General features: G+C 33.3%; 2 protein-coding genes across 2 annotated transcripts; one reads left to right on the plus strand and one right to left on the minus strand.

Moving 5' to 3' along the window:
- Positions 1 to 1,432: 1,432 nt before the first annotated feature.
- LOC130614132 (syntaxin-16-like) lies at positions 1,433 to 7,571 on the minus strand. Its single transcript, XM_057435537.1, has 10 exons — positions 7,441 to 7,571; positions 7,227 to 7,315; positions 6,588 to 6,606; positions 5,995 to 6,028; positions 5,725 to 5,831; positions 5,013 to 5,175; positions 4,171 to 4,280; positions 3,674 to 3,817; positions 2,561 to 2,641; positions 1,433 to 2,215 (listed from the first exon to the last, which is right to left on the minus strand). Exons 1-10 carry the CDS (start codon positions 7,549 to 7,551, stop codon positions 2,114 to 2,116), a joined length of 960 nt encoding a protein of 319 aa, XP_057291520.1. The 5' UTR covers positions 7,552 to 7,571; the 3' UTR covers positions 1,433 to 2,113.
- An 11,065-nt stretch (positions 7,572 to 18,636) lies between these two features.
- On the plus strand, positions 18,637 to 20,132 carry LOC130614449 (fibrinogen-like protein 1). The gene has a single exon (XM_057435879.1). It carries the CDS (start codon positions 18,726 to 18,728, stop codon positions 19,767 to 19,769), a length of 1,044 nt encoding a protein of 347 aa, XP_057291862.1. The 5' UTR covers positions 18,637 to 18,725; the 3' UTR covers positions 19,770 to 20,132.
- The last annotated feature ends 621 nt before the right edge of the window (positions 20,133 to 20,753 follow it).

The following is a 20,753-nucleotide window of genomic DNA, read 5'->3' on the forward strand; positions in this document are numbered from 1 at the left end:
GTTTTTTTGCGCAGAGACACAACAATGATTTGATCTGACTGACAGGATTGTTGAATGATGCTTGCAAAGATATTGAAAGAAAACCAATGTTGAAAATTTCTCCGGTGAAAAATAAGCTATAGTAGATAATAAAGCCAAAAAGTAAATAGTTAAATGGTCATACGAAATACATGGAGTGTTTGATCCCAGTCTGGAAAAATGAAAATAATTGTTTCCCCAACATGCAAAAAATATTGTGGCAAAAAACCGGTAAAATTCCAGTGCGCATGTGTATTGTATTACTTCAAGAAAACATTAAAATCTCGAGAACATGATATCATATGAAAAAGAACTCTTAGATTGACAAGTGCGCGCTAAATGTTACCTGACGTAAATGAGAGATGCAACCTTTTTTCCAGGCCATCTTGTATTTTTCTGATATAAAGACCGCAGTAAAAGCGTGTACTTTATTTAGCTTTCGCAAATTTCAATCCGTATGTTATTCTCGTCCCCAGGGTCTCCTAGCCTCTGTGCTATTTTGTAATACATTTAAATTTATCTTAAAGGAATCCTAATTCGGCGAATTATGTTATTTTCTCCCCACAACTGATATCAACTGGTCAACCCGAACAAGCTCTGCCTTTACCCGTGTTTTAAACCGGACACTGACTTTTTTGCTAGCCTAGCTAGCAGCCAACTCAGAGCTAGTAAGTCACAACATTTATTAGCTAGCTATAGCTATAAAAATATAAAAGGTTGAGCTTTTTTTTTACCTCGTCTCACAAACAGTTCAGATCATAACAAAAACTATTGACTATGTCCACACTTTTCCCTTTCTCTACTATTGTCTAAGCCTTTTGAACGAAATCTGACCTCGCAGCAAACGATACACGGTCAGGCAATGCCAATAGAACATTTTGAGAAACTGAATCCAGGGAAATAAAAACTATACTAAGAACTTCACGTATCAACACATTTCGCAGCTGTCTTCGTCTTAACATTTCACCATTGTGTTTATTTTTTTACCGGAGACGAAGAAGGCCAAACCAAACACAGATTCCTGCGGATTGTGTGAAAAAGTGCGTTTTAAAAAATGATCTTCGTTCTGTAGATAAAATAAGAATTAATATTGTGGCGTCAAAATTAGGAACAAGGGTTGTCGTGAGAAGTGATCAAGTTTAAGATCGAATTCGTGACAAATTTTCAAAATATACTTCAAAATCCTAAGAGTAGTGATTAAAAGCTTTGAGTTACAACTGCTAAGGTTAGGTTGACTAGGTTTTGTAACCTTTGAAACAACTAATCGATGGAGAGGTATTTATACACGAAATATCTCAAAAAAGTTCAGGTGAAATATTTCTTTAAAATATAATATGATAACGGTATAAATCTAGGAAATGAGTCTCGGCAACTTTCTTTCCGTGAAATTTGCGAAATATGAAGACTTGCTAACTTCGCAAATATTATTGTCTCTATTTGGAAACTGTTATATATATATTTGATAGGCACAGCATACAAAAAACATAGGAATAATTTATTTACATGATAAATAATTCAAATTATCTATATTGATTAGCAAAAGAACAAAACAGCAGGCGTAAAAAACACTTTTTTAGATCAGGACTGAAATAATAACAACAAACAATACAATATTATTCAGATATTGAGGATTAAGTAAAAGACTGCCTGACACATTTTTACCATTAGATCATCGTCTAACATCCAGCACAAGAAACAAGTTGTAGAATTTTTTCCGTTTAATGCAACATTAGGCAAATCCGATTAAACTATCCTTATTGTATTACTTAAATTCCTTTCATTGATTATTTATAAGGTAATAATTTAAAAGCGCAAACGCTAAATAAGTAAACACGACTAAAACTAAAACATGTACACAAGTTGTTTGTGAGTTTTAAACTCTCACATTTATGTCAATACTCAGGAAGTTTCCAAGCAAGATTCTCACAATCACAACAGTTTGGAAGTGAATGATTGTAGAAGCTTTACTGGGAGTAGCAACTCTTTTGATGTGAATGACATCGTCACAACATAATGCTAGATTGGGGATCACCTCATAGCATCGCGCAGTTGTTCTGTTTGTTCAAAGCAGTAAAGTGAGTTACAATCAGCAAGGTTACTTCTTGGTGAGTACGAGTGCGATGATCATGATGATCAAGACGACAGCTAACACTAGTATACATAACATTTTTCGACTACTCTTCTGGTGCTTTTCACTCTAAACAAATTTCAACAGCATTTGAAATATGCTTTACAAGTACAACTCTGACTAGATAGCCAATTATTTTATTATTAGGTTGATCCTATAACAGGCATCAGAATCAAAAATTGTGTTTGGACTTATCTAAAACTAATCGCGAGGAGGAGTGGAGAAAAACAGTAAGGGTGTATTCACCACGTTAAACAGCTTTTAAAGGCGAAGCCCTTGTCAGGTACATGAAACAACAAAAACATTTGATGCAAAAATAAGCATGGTTAAAGCAGTTTTTCCAAAGCTGTCGAAGTTTTCACATGCCCACCTACCATCTTGTTACTGATCGCACGGCTGATGAAAGAAACGTACCTTTTGCAATTGTTGTAAACCTTTTTCAACCTGAACTGATGCTTGTTCGACGTTGTAATCTATCCTGTCTAATATTGTACCCTAAAAATATAAAGAATATTAAAAAATAAAAGAATATAAAAATATATTGAGAATATGAATGTGAAAAAGAAGCAGTTTTTATTCTATTATATTCTAATAACCTTCATACAAATTACAGCTGCAGTAGCACTCAGGGAAGCAAAGTTAGGAGCAGTAACGCCATGAATCACATATTGTTAATCAAAGAAAACAAAAAAAAAACTGCAGCACACAAATTCATGGTTGAGATTAAGCTAGGCAGGAGTACTTTAACCAAAAAAACAACAACAACGATTGTTTTTAATTCAAAAAGTCTTTTTTATACATAATATTTTACCTTACTTTGTGAATTTGAGTAAAATTATCCCAGGAGGGGGAATAAATAGAGAAAAGGGATAGAAAAATATCGCCCTCATTAATAAACAACTACATTAAATCTCAATGGAAAGTTGAAATCTTCTTACTCCGGAAAATTTTTTCTCCCGTAAAATTTGTAAACACCAATTCGCGAAAATTTCTTGTAATAAAAAGAACAAAAAAAATTTGAATTTATTCCCTTAACATATACAGTGGACTCTCTATAACACGAACCCCTATAACTCAAATCTCTCCTTAGCTCGAATGTTTTTTTTTTGCTCTCTTCATGTATTTTCTCTCTATAACTCGAACCTCGCAACATGTATCTAGAACTTTAAATGACACAAGCAGTTTTTTGCATTGTTTTGGCTCTGTAAACGTAAATAGAGTCTAACTGATTCGAATGTTTCATATCAACATGTGTCTTTCATACAAGAAAGCAAACTCTAATTTTGTTTTCTTTTCTTCCCAAGAATAAATCGTTGAGATATTTTTTATTTTTTATTTTTTTAATCCGTTCTTAGCCTAGATTTCATATAAGGGAGAAAAATCACGCTTAATTGGCCATTTATACACAAATTATACAAAAACTTTTAACTCTTTATTACCCAAGCCTCTCTATAACTCGAACGGTTTCCGATTCCCCGTGGCTGTTCAAGTTATAGAGAGTCCACTGTATCACAAAACTCTGCATACCTGGTCTACTATCAACATAGCCAAATCTTTAAATATTGTGTTTAAATCTCCAATAGATCGTACTATATGCGAAATCTCTTCTTCACGTTGTCTCACGATTTGTTCGTTTTCTTCGACCATTTGTAACTGTGCTGTAGTAAAACCCTACAATCAAACACAACTGTTGGTATAAGGTGATGCTTACACTTCACACACTCTCGTAAATTCTTTAGGAAGGCGAATTTACTTTGTCGTTGTGCCGTAAATACAATATTACCAATTTGGTACTTCTCAAACAAACTAGATGCTACTAGCAAACTAACAGACATATTCACCTACTTCAGTTTCGCGGGAATTACCAATGCATAGATACGATTGTATCAGATCAATTATTTTTATTTTAATTACATTTCCATAAATTACATTCTTCATGTAATTCATAAAAAAACTCGCTTATCCTGAATTCCACAATAAGACTGTGAAATAATAACATTATATGCAGACGTAGAAGAACTAACCTTGTCATACAAGTCATCAAAATTTTCATCTTCTTCCTGCATAAAAGCATTGGTTGGTTGAAAATCGTTATTAAAGTATTTTTTTTCGCGTTCTTCCCTATTTTTCATTTCTGTAATAAAAAATGTGTAAATAATCATGGAAAAATCACGCCTTATTTATCTATTTACAAATATTAAATTTTATTTCCTCCGATGCTTTATCATTAATTACCGCAATGTTTTAAATAAACGCCCAGGGCGTTTGCTAATTTTTTGATAATGTGCTTATTTTGTTTATAGGGAGTGTTTTAAAGAGGGCGGAAATTAAATTTCATTTTATCTTTTGTCCTTGGCTAAAGAAATCATATTTCTTAACATCATATTGACATGATTATTAATATGGTCATCGAGTCAATTATATTAGAATTTGTTCGAGCATATCTCCTTTTGCTATTTTAATGAAGATCTCATCCCCTGGGAGAAGACAATGAATAATTCAACATTTGCACTATGTTTCAAACAAAAGTCCCTCTAAAAAGTGCTCCCGTTAGAAGCAACCTTTATCGAAAAAAGTCATTTAAAGGGGCGTTTATTGAGGGAGACTAAAAGAAGGGGGCGTTTACTTGACGGATTAGGTTATGCCAAACACGTAATTCACGCTCTCTGTTAAGGGAGCTATGTAAATATTCTGAAAATTGGAAATTACTACTTTAGATAAACAAAGCTCTTTTTTAGTAGCAACTTTAACAGTAAAATACAGAATAAAAAATTGCGAAATGTCTGACGTGGTTTAAAAAAGAACATTTAAGTCAGAACTTAAGCAAAGATCACAATGAGTAATCAATTGAAATCGTCCAACTTACTTTTTAAATATATTGATTGTCCTTTTTTAAAGGAGATTGATAATTCTTGTAATTGTGACGCTAAAGTTGATACAACATTACGAACTATAGTTTGCTCAGACTTGCTGGCTCCATGTGCTTTTGCTTGTATAGTTTGTATACACCGCTGACATTGATGAAATAACTAAAAAAATGGAAAAGAGATATTTTCTTAATAAAGCTATTATGTGTACATTTTTAGGTAAAGATTACAGTGAAGGAACTCAGCAAAACCCACTTGCACAAAATTCACTTCCACTCCTGCTTCAGCAAACAATAAATTAAAAAAAAAAACCACACTCAAATGCAATTCTTCAATATAAATGTGCGTTAAAAAACCACCTCATCCTGGTATTGTTCAAGAAATACAATTATTTCCACAAGATTTCATTAAACTTTCACAAATACACTATATAAGAAATCTTCTTAATTCTGTTTTCTATTAAATGTTCATTGGTTTTTGTAAGAATTAACTTTTGTGAATAAACAGCCTATTTTAACATATTTTAAAGAAATAAACGTTGGTGATTAAGCCTTTTTTTAAATTTTCTCATGTCTATCTTTCGTTACTTGGGCAAAAATCGCAAATTCTTAAAAAATTCTTATTTTATTGTAATACTAAATTGAAACATTTGATTATTTTATGCAAACAGATTTAACACAGATGATAAAAAGTTGTCTCGTGAGATATAACCTGTGTAATTTCTTGTGTAGTAACATCTATGGTATGTTCTTCATTTACATTATCATCTAATGAAGGTCTGTTTAAATGTTTATTATGAAGAGCATTTAAATCTTTCGCTGAAAAAACACAATGTTACACTGGTTACAATATCATGTCCAAATCAGAATGCAAAACTGGTTACTGAACAAATTGTTATGTCTTGAATAAAGGGAAAAAAATTTCCATAGAATTTCTGTTAAAGAAAAATTTGTAAAGTAAAAACAAAAACTATTAACCTACTTCTTTTCTTTATTTTTGAAATGTCATATTGTACCTATAAGAAATTACACTTTCATGAAAAATGTCATACGTACAAATACTTTGCAACCCACCCTGACTAAAGCAAAAAATAATCCTATTGAAATCACTAGAAATTACTCAGCAGAGAATAATTCAAGAAAGAGAAATTAAACATGTTGTACAAAAGAAGTTGAAAGATTGTTGTTTTTGTGCAAGAAATGTTTTTGCATTGTGTTTATTATCACTTGCAAGGGTCAAATTTAAATCAATTTAATTTTGTTATATTCAAGGTAAATGGAATAATTTTGTTTCATCATTTTTCATACATGGTGGATCCAAAATGGTTTTTGAATTAACTGATAGTTATTGGTAGTTCTTTGTTTGTGCTGAGTGGTACGTTGGTGCTGAGTGGTACGTTGGTGCTGAGTGGTACGTTAGTGCTGAGTGGTACGTTAGTGCTGAGTGGTACGTTGGTGCTGAGTGGTACGTTGGTGCTGAGTTGTACGTTAGTGCTGGGTGGTACGTTGGTTTAAGTAAATTTAAATGTTGCAGGTAGGTTTGTATGAGAAGAAAAAAAAAGAAAAAATATTTACCTCTTCCACGGCATCACTCCTAAAAATAAGATTGAGAATTTTAATTATATTTTTTGGTTCTACTGCATATACTAAATGATATCAGTTTAAATAAACAAATTTTTTTTTTAATTTATTTTCCATAAAGTTTGTATTTATATTTAAAATTGCCAATTTCTTACGCATGTTAAATAATTTTGAGTAAAAAGGAATGTAATAATTGTTTGTTCTATCAAAATTCCATGTAGGCTTTTTAATAAAAACGAAAAGATGTATATACAGCGCTTAATATAACGGCCGGTCAACGGTCACTGACCGCTAAATTTTGTTAATTGACCGTCAGGATCGCGTTACGAGCGGTCAGACTGAAAAATTCAATTTGACCGGGCATTTTGGATCTCCGACGGTCAGTATGACCGGCAGTGGTCAAATATTAATTTTAAGCACTGATATACATTTTGTTAGAAATTAAGGTTTTTAAATGAGGAATTTAACAGATGTATAAATATAGCTTAAAATACAAACAAAAATTATTTCCGTTATAAAGGGAAATATTCTAATGTCAAAGTCAGCTATCTCTACTATTTGCCGTGACTATTTTGCTATTAATGGCACCCTTGTTTTATATAGCAAAATTGTTAGCAAAATAAAAACACCCACCATTCTGGGGGAAGTGATGCCACACCTGGGTGTTGCATGCTTTTTCCCAATTCCAAGTCCTCATCTGAGACAAGTGCTACAGTATCATCCTGTATATAAAATACATAAAACTACCTTTTAATTTCCATTTATTTGTTATCAAAATTGTTATATCATTTAATATCATTTCAGGAATATTAGTTGCATATATATATACAGAAAAAAACATACTGACCGCTTGACGTTTTTTTGTGCCTTTAATTTTATATTCTGGTTCTCTTGTAGCATTATTTACTGATGTATTACGGAAACTGATAAAAAGTCTAGTGAGACTGCGAGTAGCCATTATATATAGTATATTTTAAACTAAATAAAATAAAAAGAGTTAAAACAAAAATGCATAATGTAAACCATTGTCAGTGACTGAGTTCAATCCACACAATTAGTTGTCTAATGCTGTTATTAAAATTAGTAAAGATAGCCACATAAGATAGTAATCGCACTAGCTATTATATCATATTAGTTATAACAGTATAAAGGCACTGGTATAGATTGGTACATCAAGACGATGGGCATACTTTGGCTAGCCTCACAAATATTGAAGGATATACTCAGTTACACAGTCAGGGAAAACGGCAAATTAGGTTATGTAACCTAATTAGGCTATCATCTCCTAATTATGGCATGCTGATAGCCTAATTAGGATTTGAAATCATATTTTTAACCTTCGCAAAAAACTATTACTTGTTTTTTACCAATATTGCGCCTAACTAATCAAAATTTCAACTAAAACTTACGACGGGTTGGCGAAATATTTACATTTATTTAATTTCCTGCAAAAATGACCTAATTAGGATATCAAATAGCCTAATGAGGATGTCGAACTAAATGTGGTTTTCAAAACAGCGGTTGCGAAAAGACGATGTTTGGTTGGAAAGAATCTCCTAGTTAGGCCATCATAAGCTAATTAGACTATGCTCAAAATATTTTGCTGATTTCGGTCAATATCTTTTAGTTCTGTCGTACAAATGCAATGATCTTTCAAATATCAAAGTTTTGAAATTTGACTGCACAAAGAGAGTGAAATAGCGCGTTAACTGTGATTTTTTTGGTTTTAAAAACTTTTTATAGCCTAATTAGGATAGCATAGCCAAGTTAGGTTAGGAATGCCTCTCCTAATAAACATTTGGGATAAATTAGGCAATGTAATTACTTAGAAAGATGCTATTTTACAATTTAGTTAGATTAGATTTTGATAGAATAGCAAGATCTAGTTCAGGACACAGAGACTGCAGACTGAATATTAGAGTAGTATCTGAGATCAAAGGTATTACTTAGAGAAGAATTTTGCCTGTCTAAAATTTGATAAATCGTTAAAACATTTAAGGACTTATTACACCTTTACGATAATTTAATTGTACACACGTTCCTACGGCTCTCCCTTGTTTTACAATATCGGAAAAAAGGAGGCAAAAATCGTGTTTTTATGAGTTTTTTATAGACGAAAGCGTGTTTTCTCCAGTTTTTTAACTTACGTTGTATCAATTTCTTTCAAATTTTCAGGAAACGTTAATAATAATAATAATAATAAGATACAACTGATGTGTACTTTTCATTAAAAACAAAATGCAGCAAGAAAAGTTATCACGAAAAAACGTGTTTTCTCATTAATAAACTCTTATAAAAGTGTGATGTTTACCTCCTCCGATCGCAAAATAAGCTGCGATGGAGTGTTAGTTTTCCCGAATTATCTTAAAGGTGTATTGTAATAAGGTCAGTAAGCTTTAGTACGATGGCCCCTATGGCTCACTTCTCTTCCAAATCAAAATCACTTCTCTTCTATAAAACGAAACACTTCTCTTCTGTATTTTGACACTTCTCTTCAGTATTTTGACACTTCTCTTCTGCACTTAACACTTCTCTGCATGTGGCTCTTTACAACTTGAATTCTAAAATCTGGTCCGCAATTTTACATCATTGGTCCATGGTTTTAACCTTTTGTGAGGTTTATTACACGGGACCAGTCCCCTCGCCATGTGACATATTTTTTCAACAAGAATAAGGTCTGATGATGGTACTGAAAACTGTATTTTGGAAGCTGTTGAGATTGCATTAAGATCTCAGCATAATAACGAATATGCTGGCACTGGCAGCTTTATTGTTGGTACATCAACAGCTAATCAAAGAATCGAATCTTTTTGGTCACAACTTTCAAAAGACAGACCAAGTTGGTGGAGGTTATTTTTTAGAGAACTTGCAGACTTAGGATTTTTAGATGCTGGTGATGCACTCATTGCTGAATGTGTACGCTGCTGCTTTATGGATTTGATCAGAAAGAACCTTAATGAATTTGCGATTCATTGGAATCAACATCTGTTAGCACCAAGCAAAGGTGCTACTGCTCCCCGTGGAAGGCCTGATACATTGTACTTTGTTCCAGAATTATATGGTTGCGAGTCTTTTAAAAAAACTTTAGATCTTAATGACATAGAAGAGTTTAGCGAACTATCTGTACCAGATCACGATAATGAGCCTGAATTTATTGAATTTGCGGAAACAGTTCTTCCAATGGAGGGTTTCTCCAAACTTAAGCCAGATACAGCTCATGAAGCTATTGATTACTATATCGCCTTGATTTGTGCAGTCAAAAGATATATGTAATACAACACCTGTAACAATGTAAAATGCTTGGATTTTAGAAATATATATCTTGTTTTTTGAAAACCACGAGTACTTTTCCCAACAAACATCACAATGTTTATTGCTGCAAAAAAATATCTTGGTTTTTGTAAACCACAAGTTCTGTTCCCAACAGACATCACAATCAATGTTTATTCCCGGATAAAGTAGGGTCAATTGTAAGCCGCAAAACGTTCTAGTTTCCCCGAATCGCAATTATAAAAGTTCAAAGTTAGTGGAAACTAGATAAAAAAGCAATCTCGTATTACGCTTCTGGGACCGTATGAGAATATAGCTTGAAATTTCGCAAAGTTTTTCCCGCGAAAAATCTAATTTTGTAGAAACGTTAATATGCCCCCGTAAGAATTTATGCAAACTTTACTGGATACAAAATTTCCTATGCGCAGAGCCCGGGGTGTGCCATTTATTCATAAACAAGATCTGGATAGTTTCATATATTAAGGACCAGATTCAGTCTGGGAAATTTTCGAGCTTATGGAAGAGAAGTGTTTCGCACTTGAAGAGAAGTCTTTCGAACGGAAGAGAACTTTTTGTATTTCTAAAACTGGTGTCATGGATTTAGGCATCAGTGATCACAATTTAGTTTATGTGATCAGAAAATTCAAAAGTCCAAAATTTGAACCTAAAACATGCAAGGTTCGTAGCTACAAGAACTTCAGTGAAGAGGCTTTTCTGAAGGACCTCAGGAATTTAGACTGGTCATATTTTAATAATTATAATGACCTTGATGAAGCATGTGAGAAACTGAATAAAAATGTTAAAACAGTGGCTGACAAACATGCCCCTTTCAAAACACATAGATTTTCTGGCCGTGTTGAGGCATGGGTCACTGATGAATTAATAATAGCCATCAAAGAAAGAAACTTCTTGAAACGGAAAGCATCAAAAACAAAATCCATCATAGACTGGGAAGCTTTCAAACAAAAAAGGAACCAGGTAATAGGTCTCAAAAATCGACTTAAAAACGAGTACTATAATGACGTTTTGCAGGACTTTCAAAAACGGCCAAAACAACTTTGGAAAACCCTAAAAAAACTGGTTCCTGATAAGTCAGGCAACACTACCTCGATAAAACGAGTAGTCCAAAACGATGGTACAGAAACTTCTCACCCAAAAGAAATTTCCAACACATTCAATTCATTTTTTGTCAGTGTTGGTGCCAAACTAGCCTCTAAATTTTCTTCTGACACTACTAATGTTAATCCACCTGTTAGCGGACACGATTTTCGGTGGGCTCGTATTGAGACCAAAAGTGTCAAAAAAATAATTATATAGTTCACTAAAACTTAATAAAGCTACAGGCTTGGACCAAATTGGTTCACGACTGCTAAAAGCAGGTTCGTCAGTTTTAAGTATTTATTTATCAAGTTTTTTCAACAAATCTTTATTTACTGGTTATGTACCTAAATGTTGGAAGACTAAAAGGGTCTCGCCTATTTTTAAAAGTGGCAATAAAACAGATCCTACTAATTATCGGCCTATCTCCATTTTGCCAATTCCTATGAAAATTTTTGAAAAGTTAGTGCATGAGCAAATGTCTCATTTTATTTCTGAGCACAACTTCCTGAATGACAGACAGTCCTGGTTTCGAAAACTCTTTTCCACAGAAACTGCAGTAGTCGATGTCTCTGATTTTATTCTTACTGAGCTCGACCAACATAACTTTGTTTGTGCTGTGCTCATTGACCTTGAAAAAGCTTTTGACACTGTTGATCATAAAATTTTGTTAAAAAAACTATGGTGTTTTGGCATCAGAGATGCTGCCTTTGACTGGTTTGAGTCCTACTTAACGGGCCGAATGCAGCTGACTCTTGTAAACGACACAGGATCAGATCTGCTTCATGAAGACGCTTTTGGGGTGCCGCAGGGATCTGTGTTGGGGCCCCTGCTCTTTCTTTTGTATATTGATGACTTAAAATCTGTCATCAATTCAAACTACCACCATCTATATGCAGATGATACAATAATTATTTCGTCTCGTAAAAACTTGGATACCCTTGTCTCCCAGGTCGAGTTAGAACTTTCGCAAGTCGACCTCTGGCTGAATAATAACAAAATGACTATTAATACGGACAAAACTGAAACAATCTTTTTCGGCAACCACAGCCAGTTAAAAAAAGTTGAGAACAAAACTATCAACTATATGGGTATTCCTTTGAAGAGGAGCGAAAAAGTTAAATATCTTGGGGTAACATTTGATCAAAAAATGCAATGGGAAAAGCACATTAATGACATAAATAGAAAAATACTAATTAAATATTCTAAAATTAGAACCATTGCATACTGTTTAACACCTCACACAAAAAACCTTTTAATTAATGCACTTGTCATGCCATATTTCAACTACTGCTCCTCAGCATGGGCTTGTGCCACCCAAGGTAGATTGGGAAAACTAGAAAAACGATTAAAATGTGTCCGTACCTTTCTTGGGAAAGAGAGGGAATATTCAATGAATAATTTACTCATCAAAAACGATGCCATATTAGTTTTCAAAGCCATGAATCACATTGCTCCTGATTACATGTGCTTTCGTTTAAGACTTCCATCTCTAATGTATTTGGCAAATTCTAATGGAGATCACTTTTTAACTTTTTAATTTTTGTTTTTCATTCTTTTTCTTTTCAATTTTCACAGATTATAAATGTTACTATGTTTGATTGAGCTGAGGCAGTCTAAGGTTTATCATTTTTTGTTTCTTTTTTGTTCTAGTGGCCCCCAGTGGAAACAATCCACTAACTATAGGTTTTTGTGATTTTCTGGGCTAGCCACTTTAAATATTTATTATTATTATTATTATTATTATTATTATTATTATTATTATTATTATTATTATTATTATTATTATTATTATTATTATTATTATTATTATTAGAAGAGAAGCGTTTTGACTAAGAAGAAAAGTGCTTTTATACAGAAGAGAAGTTAGCTATAGAGGGGCCATCGTACTTTAGAATGCGGACTTCGTTAAATAAAGAAGAAGTATGTGCATTAACATCAGAAAATGTCAAAAGCCTTACACGTTGTTTTTGAAGAAGGAAAGTTCTGTTGGTATTGGGATTAGGGTTTTGGGCCCAAAACGACTCTATTTTTTATTGAAATTTTGGACATCAGAGTCAAAAGAACAAAATATTAGCTACCTATATAAAATAACAAATAGAATAGATTTAGATTAGGATTTAGATTCAAGAGGGGTATTTCATGACACTAATCTTTCAGATAGCTCACGCTTAAGAAAAAGAAAATTTTGTTGATGTGTCTAATAAAAATTGGGTGAGTAAGCACTCACAATTTTTCTTTTTTTTTTCCGTCTCTTTTTCATTTTCATTCAATGTTGTTTTCGTCTACATCCGCCATTATGAAAAGTAAAAACATCAAAGCAAAGGGGATGCCTTCCGTGCTGTAATTTATTTTGAGGGGCGGTTTTACACACAGCAGGGGGTGTTAATTCTACCACCCTTACATAACCTAGGTGGTCCCCAGTACAGCACCTGACCAAAACGGAAGAAATGATATAAAATCAGGAGAGAAAGACAATGCTGATGTCATCATTTTTAACATCACATAATACGCACTCTTGTTTTGGTAACAACAATTTTTATCAAAAAATAATAGCTTTCCAAAACTTGCGTTGCAATTGTTGGACCAAAATGATTCATGGTGCGTGGGTAATCATCAACCTCGTTACAGGGCTTTTTGTCTCTCATCGGCGCTGCGCTTATCACCGTCCGATATTCAAAAAGAGACAACTTGTCCTGGGATCGAGGTTGGGTTAATGTTATAAATCGGTCCTTACTTCAATCTCAAATGTAAATGCCTTCTCATGCCTCTCCGGCTGCAAAGTTTTGCCCAATTTACTTATGACAATTGTCAATTTTAAGAGTATGTAATATGAGAACATAATAGCCAAAAAATACGCTTTGTCGATAATTGTTTGAAAAAACATGTGTCTACTTCGACATAAGCCATTAGTTTTTCAGGGTTGTCACCGCACATTTTTTTAAAATTTGCGCCAATATAACTGGAAATTGTTATTTAGATTACATAAAAAGGAAGTACTCGAAAAACTAGTTGAAGCGAAAATCTCGCTTCCTGTTAAAGCAACATACTTTGCTGGAACAACAAGTCCGACCTCTTTTTTTCTCTTTCCAATCACAAATGCTTCAAGTTTGTTTTCAGGCGCTGCGTTTAAAAATTTTGTAAGTAAACAAGAAATTTCTATTGGTAGATGTCCAACTAGTAGTGTTACTTCATCGGTTGATTAAAAAACGCCAATAGCATTTTGATCATATTCAATTGCTTCTTCCCGGATGTCTGTTTTGCATATTAATTTTTGTCCAATATGTGGTGCCTAAGCGTCTTTATATTTATTGATTCCTGGAAGGGGTTGCCAGCTGAATTAATACGTAAATCGTTAAAAGCGTGTGCCTTAACATCGGCTACTGATGGGAGCGAGGATAAAGAGATCCATTGTTACAAAGAGCATCAACCCTGTCAGGCTGGTCTTGCAATGCTCAATGAACAAATACAACTGGTAAACGAGACGGAAGACAACCCATTTATCCCAGATGACGAGGAAATGATTGATGCGGCTCCCTTAGAGACGATCGTACACGAGTACGAAGAAGGCGATAGTGATATTGAGATCGATTAGGGTTTTTTTTTTATTATACTTTTAGAAATATATGTTGTGTTGAAATCGTTGTTTTTATTTTTTAGCACACTAGATTTTTGCATAATTTTATAAGCCCCGCCCCCTCCCATTTAATCCCCCTCCCGAATAAGCCCCCTCCCCCCAAAACCCATTTTGACAAATAAGCCCCCGGGGGCTTAATCGATAATTTACGGTATGTGACGCCTCGAAAGGTGTTTTAAATATTCAAGTTTATTTCTTGACAGTATGAACCTTAAAATGTGTAAACATAATATGGACTTACTATTTAAACTGCTGAGTCAGCAGAAATTTCTAGTTACAATGTATAATAGGTCAGGAAAATTTGTTTTTCTAACGAGCTTCAACTTTTTACCACCTCCTCATTTTTTATTTATTTATTATTAAAATGAACTTTGGTTTAAGGCTTTTGTTCTGTTTTTCGAAAGATTCCTGGGTAGCATCTGCCGCATCCAACGTTAATAAAAAAGTATCTAGAGTAAACGCATTTCCGCGTACTACATATCATAACCATATGAGTTACATCTTTAAAAATTTTATAGGAAACGAAAATGCTATCGGAAGTTGGAGCTCGCGCAGCACAGTACTATAGAGATCCTCCTAAAATTCTACATTATGCGCCATCTTTGTTGTTTAGCGTTATGTCAATTACGTCATTTTTTTCACATAATATTGCAAGCGCGAAGTTTTAAAACCATATTCGCAGAGATAAGTCCGTGTGTTTTTTTACGCTTATCAAAAAGTGATCACAGAGTAACTTTTTAATATTCTTTGTTATACTACTGGTCAAAAAAAATTAGTTAAACTTTGCATTCCCAATAGGGGAAGGATGGAAAATTCCAAAATACTTTTTCACAATTTCAAATAACCACTGTCTGCTAAATTACAGGCATATAAGGAATGAAACAATAGAAATATTCCAACAGGCAAATAAAGGACATATTCCATCAGCAGTATCTTTTTATCCAAAAACGCACAAATTCAATTTGTGTATTGTATAATTTCATTTTTTCCAATCCTTGTTTCTATCCAATACAACAATAGTAATACAAGTCATAACAGCTTTTAGTTTGTCCATGGAGGTGTTTATCTGAATGCAATCTGAGTTTAAGAAAAAAAAAGTAACTTAAGAAAAAATTAAGATACCGTCACTAATAAGCCGTTCACTGTTTGTTTTTTAACAAAAATACGTTTAAAAACATTTTCAGAACGGGAAAGTTGGTTTCGCCAGTTTCACCAAGCTACAACGGTCGTTTGTTATTTATTTTTATTGGGTGATCTGAACTTTTATGGAGCTAGATTTTTATTTGCTTACAAAGAGTTTCAACAGACTAAAATTCTTTTAAAAAAACGAAATAAATCAAAAATAGTTGTTTTTATTGATTTTTACGTTTCATTAGTTTTCCAAAAAAAAAAGCGGTGTTTACAAACTAACTCATTTTTCTACTTTCATATTTTTCTTTTACCTTTTGCTGCTCTACTCTCGATAAGTGAAACCTCCAAGGGACAGAAAAAAATGGTTCCACTTATCGAATGTTCCACTTATCCGAATTGCTCGATAAGTGGAGCCTCTATGAAACTGAAAAAAGTTCCACTTACCAAACTACTTTGTTATCTGAAATCTCAGGAGACCGAGGAATTTACGAATAATCAAAAACAGGGGGAGGAATAAAAAAAATGTTTTATAGATAATTCCACAGTTCCACATGATGATTCTTCGTAGCAATGAAGTTATAAAAAATAAACTTTTATACTAGCTTGTTTTAAATTTTTAAACTTGATAGCAATGTTTGCATTCGAAAAAAGAATGTTTTGATTAAAATGATTCAAACGTACTGTAGATGATTTTTCTTTTGGAAAAGTTCCACTGAAACGCTCAAACAATGCACTCTAAAAATCTAAGCCTTGGATTCATGCGGAAGATTGGGTCCACTTAAACTGACAACAGAGCAGTGGTTGAACCAAAAAACAGCAGCAAATCGTACTGCGCAGTTAACAACCGTTAGACATCTTTGTCATGAACAAAAATGAAAAATTTAGTATTTTTAAGTCTCGAATAATATGCATTCAATGATAGCCTGGTGTTTCTTCTGTAACTCACTTGATGCGACTTCAAAATGTGTTAGAATAAAAACGTTTCTTTATACTGTCATTGGCAGTAGAATGGATACGAAGGGAAGTCTTTTGCATTTGTCCCCTTTTCTGTTGAAAATCACAAAATCTCTGTCGCTTTTGCAACACAGTGCAGCCTCCTCCGTCTGTCGTCATGTCACAAAACACTTCTACAGTTTGATCACCCACTTTTATATGATATAAACCATCGTCCTTTGCACCTTTTTCCCGCCATTCCAGACTATCTATTTCATCTGAGATTTTTTAACAGGTATGCAACGATGATTGAAATACACTTTGAAGTATTTGAAGCCACTTAGCGTAAAACAATTTACAATTGACATTTATACCAGTCATATCGACGTTGTATGACAACAATTAACATTGTAAAACCACACCACCTAACCAGTCATTTTCTTTGGTCGCGGTTTTTGTAATAACGGCGCAGTATTCAATTTCCTGTCACTAGCTACTTTCACAATATTTATTTATACACATAAGATAAAAAAATGCTAAACTTTGCTTTGAAATAATATGTTACTGCCATCTTTTCATTCTTCTACGCCTTAAATCCTCTTCAGAAATGTTTTTTCTGGTGTGTGCATGGTGACTTAATTGGCAATATAGTTATTAGATCCCTTTTAAGTGTACTGACATAACCCTTTCGAAGAAACACACAGCGGTACTGGGTACAAAGTTCGTGTTAGTAAAGATACATTGGAATTGGTTTACTGTTTTACTTTCAAATACCAAAAGTGTTTAATAAACAACAATAAATTAGATGAAACATTAAACATTATTAGATAAATATATACGCTTTGTTTTTCTTTTTCGTTCATTAAAAATTCAGAAATCCAGAATTTTTAATGCTGCCATTTTTTTAACAGCATACTATTTGAAATATTCACCAAGGTACAAATATTTATAGGATAAGCATGAGATCCGCTAAAATTTGAAACCTGTCTGGTTTAATGAGACGAAAGAATGCACAAACATTGCCAACTTTCACACAGCGCAGTCTGGGCACTAGTTAAGCGCTTGTAGGGATACATTTTTCATAATAGTAGCGCACAAGAAGAACACAACAACATTAACACAAAATTTAATTTGTGGCTTTAACATTATAACACTAAATTTGAAGAGGGGTATTCCTTAATGGTTTATGCACTGTATTCTATCCAAAAGACACAAAATTCAAGGTTTATATTTGTGATATGGTTAGTCAAGCTAAAAGTCATCTTTAGAAAGCTTGATGGAACTGCTTTAGCCAACTACAGAACCACATGAAACACTTGAATACATACGTATTCCACACTAAAATATATAATAATTTTGATCAGGTTGACCAAAATTAGCTCTAATCCTATTAACACCCGTAAACTTCTACTTAGATAATCAAACATGGCACACCTGTATAAAGTCTTAATACAAAAAGATTCTAGGTATAAAACTAATTGATGACGTCATCAGAATTAAAAAATAAAACTTTGCAAAAATTATTTTTTGTTTTCAAGCGCAATTATATCGTCTGGTCTGGTTAATCTCACAGGTTTACTAGGAAAAGAAAGTTTACGGCAGGTTCTCACTACCATGTTGAAGTTCAGTTTGAAGAAGGAGAATCTTTTCATGGTTCTTATTTCGGCAAAAATGCCAAAAATCTTCTGCTCGTTTGCGAGAATTTAATTGCAAAAAATCTGAGGTTTTAAGGTATTTGAACGACAGATAGATTGTACAATACGAAGTACTCAAAAGAAATAAAATAATAATAATAAAGGGAAAAAATAGAATGATTTGAATGTTAAATTGTAATTCATTGTTTTCTTTTAAAATTTAAAATTGTTGATTATGACTTCCTAAAATGTATCCATGGCAAACGAACAGAAAATATTATGAAACTGAAATTTGTCCCCAGGCTCCGTGTATGTTATTCACAACAACACCAATGCTTAGCTTAAAAAAATCTTAGAGACTAGGTTGCCAAATTCTTTCTCTCCACCTCTCCGTCGTCGATTAAATTTACGCGGGGTAGAAGAAGAAACATGTTGTCCATATATTTCTTCGTAATATTTGGTTTTCTAACAAAAACAAGCTTCTGTACCTCTTTATCTTGTGCACGGGAAACTTTGGAGATCGTGAAAGTAGCGAATGAGAAGAAATTGAATGCTGAACTGTATTTAACAAAAACTGTGAAAAATGAAAATAAATGTTTTGATGTGTGTTTGTATAATGACTTTTGTTTGTCATACAACGTCAATATGACTAGTAAAAATGTTGAGTGTGAATTATTTTCGAAACTGGATGGAGAAGAATTGTTAATTCCACAAGTTGGCTTTAAACACTTTAAAGTGCATTTCCATCATCGTTGCATACCTGTCAAAAATTCTTCTCCTCAGATTTGTGATTGCCGATCAGTTCCTCGTGCTCAAAGAGATTGTTTGGAATGGCGAGAAAATGGTGCAAAGGAAGATGGTTTGTATAATATAAAAGTGGGTGATAAAACTCAGGGAGTGTTGTGTGACATGACAACAGACGGAGGAGGGTGGACTGTGATTCAAAAGCGACAGAGATCGAGTAATGCTGTGAATTTTTACAGAAATTGGGATGAGTACAAAAACGGCTTTGGGGATGTGGAAACAGAATTTTGGCTTGGGAACGATCACCTACATAAACTGACATCCATGGGGGAGACCACTCTTCAAGTCTATTCTACTGCCGAGAACAACATAGAGAAAATTTCAGTTTTCACACATTTTAAAATCGCTGATGAAGATAATTTCTACCAATTAAGTTACCGAGATAGCACTGGCCCGTCCTTTACTGCAGAATACTCAACTTTTAATCACAGCAAATTTACTACGTATGATAAGGACAACGATAATGCAGACAACAAAAACTGTGGTTCCTATTTCAAAGCCGGTTTTTGGTTTAATCACTGCAATCTTGCCAATGTAAACGGACCGTATGTTTCAACAAGGGGATTCTTTTGGAGACATTGGAATGTACCTGATGATCTTGATTCGTATGAGTTAAAAAAAACGTTGATGATGGTACGGAGAAAGCCAAATGAAAACTTGCTTCTTTGATTGCCTGCTAATTACGCGTGTAGTACAGTAGAGTAGCGTTATTGCCATGTTATCATTATATTGTATGAGGAAATAAAACACTGTAATTAGTGAATAATGGCGTCATCGACGATTTAGGATCACGCATAAACTTAGGCAATACGATTGTAAAATTATATTTAATTCATAAAGAACTGTTAAGAGCTGTGCAATATTCCATCCTGTTTTTTTTTGTTTTTTTTGTATTTAATATATACAATGATATTAAACGGATACTGACCGGCTTTGATGTTGTACTGTGAAATACAAAGCCCGAGGTCAAAACTGTGCCCAAGCAATTCAATTGCAGAAGTCGAATATCTTAACACTCTTTTTATATAAATATAATTCTATAATAATTATAATCGTATATCCAGTTAAAACTTTTATCAGATTGGAAAATGTCTTTATTTGAAAATATTTTAGAGATTTTCTTCCTTCTTTTCTTTAAGTTTACAAAAAAAGAATGTATTTATTTTCACTTAGATAAATAATTTATCAAGCAGTGGCTGTGTTTTTAATTTTAATTGACTTAAAACAGCATCTCATAAAAATATAGTTTGGTTCCTCAATATTGTGAATGTGTGTTCCTGGAACAAATTCAGCGATTTTGTAAATTGCGTTATAGTGTATGATGTGGTTCATCCTAGTCCCCAGGTTTTTTTGTCTTTTTATTATGAGGGAAGGCATCAAAAAATACCCTGATATCGTTGAGTGATTTTTGTCCAGTATATGGCAAGATTGTGCGAACATGTTATAAGGAATACAGTTTGAAAGTTTAGGAACAGAAAACGCACTAACAATTGTATTGTCTAAGGAGTAAAAAATACATGAAAAATTATCTTGGTGACTGCAATAAACGTCTTTAAAGGTTGGAAAAAAAGTTGTCCTGTTTTATGTGCACGTAAGGCGAAAGTCAACTTCAATCTCTTCTTGAGCAATCTTGTTTTTTTTTGTTGATCCTAT

The sequence above is a fragment of the Hydractinia symbiolongicarpus genome, chromosome 11, assembly GCF_029227915.1.
Source record: "Hydractinia symbiolongicarpus strain clone_291-10 chromosome 11, HSymV2.1, whole genome shotgun sequence".
Taxonomy (NCBI): Eukaryota; Metazoa; Cnidaria; class Hydrozoa; order Anthoathecata; family Hydractiniidae; genus Hydractinia; species Hydractinia symbiolongicarpus.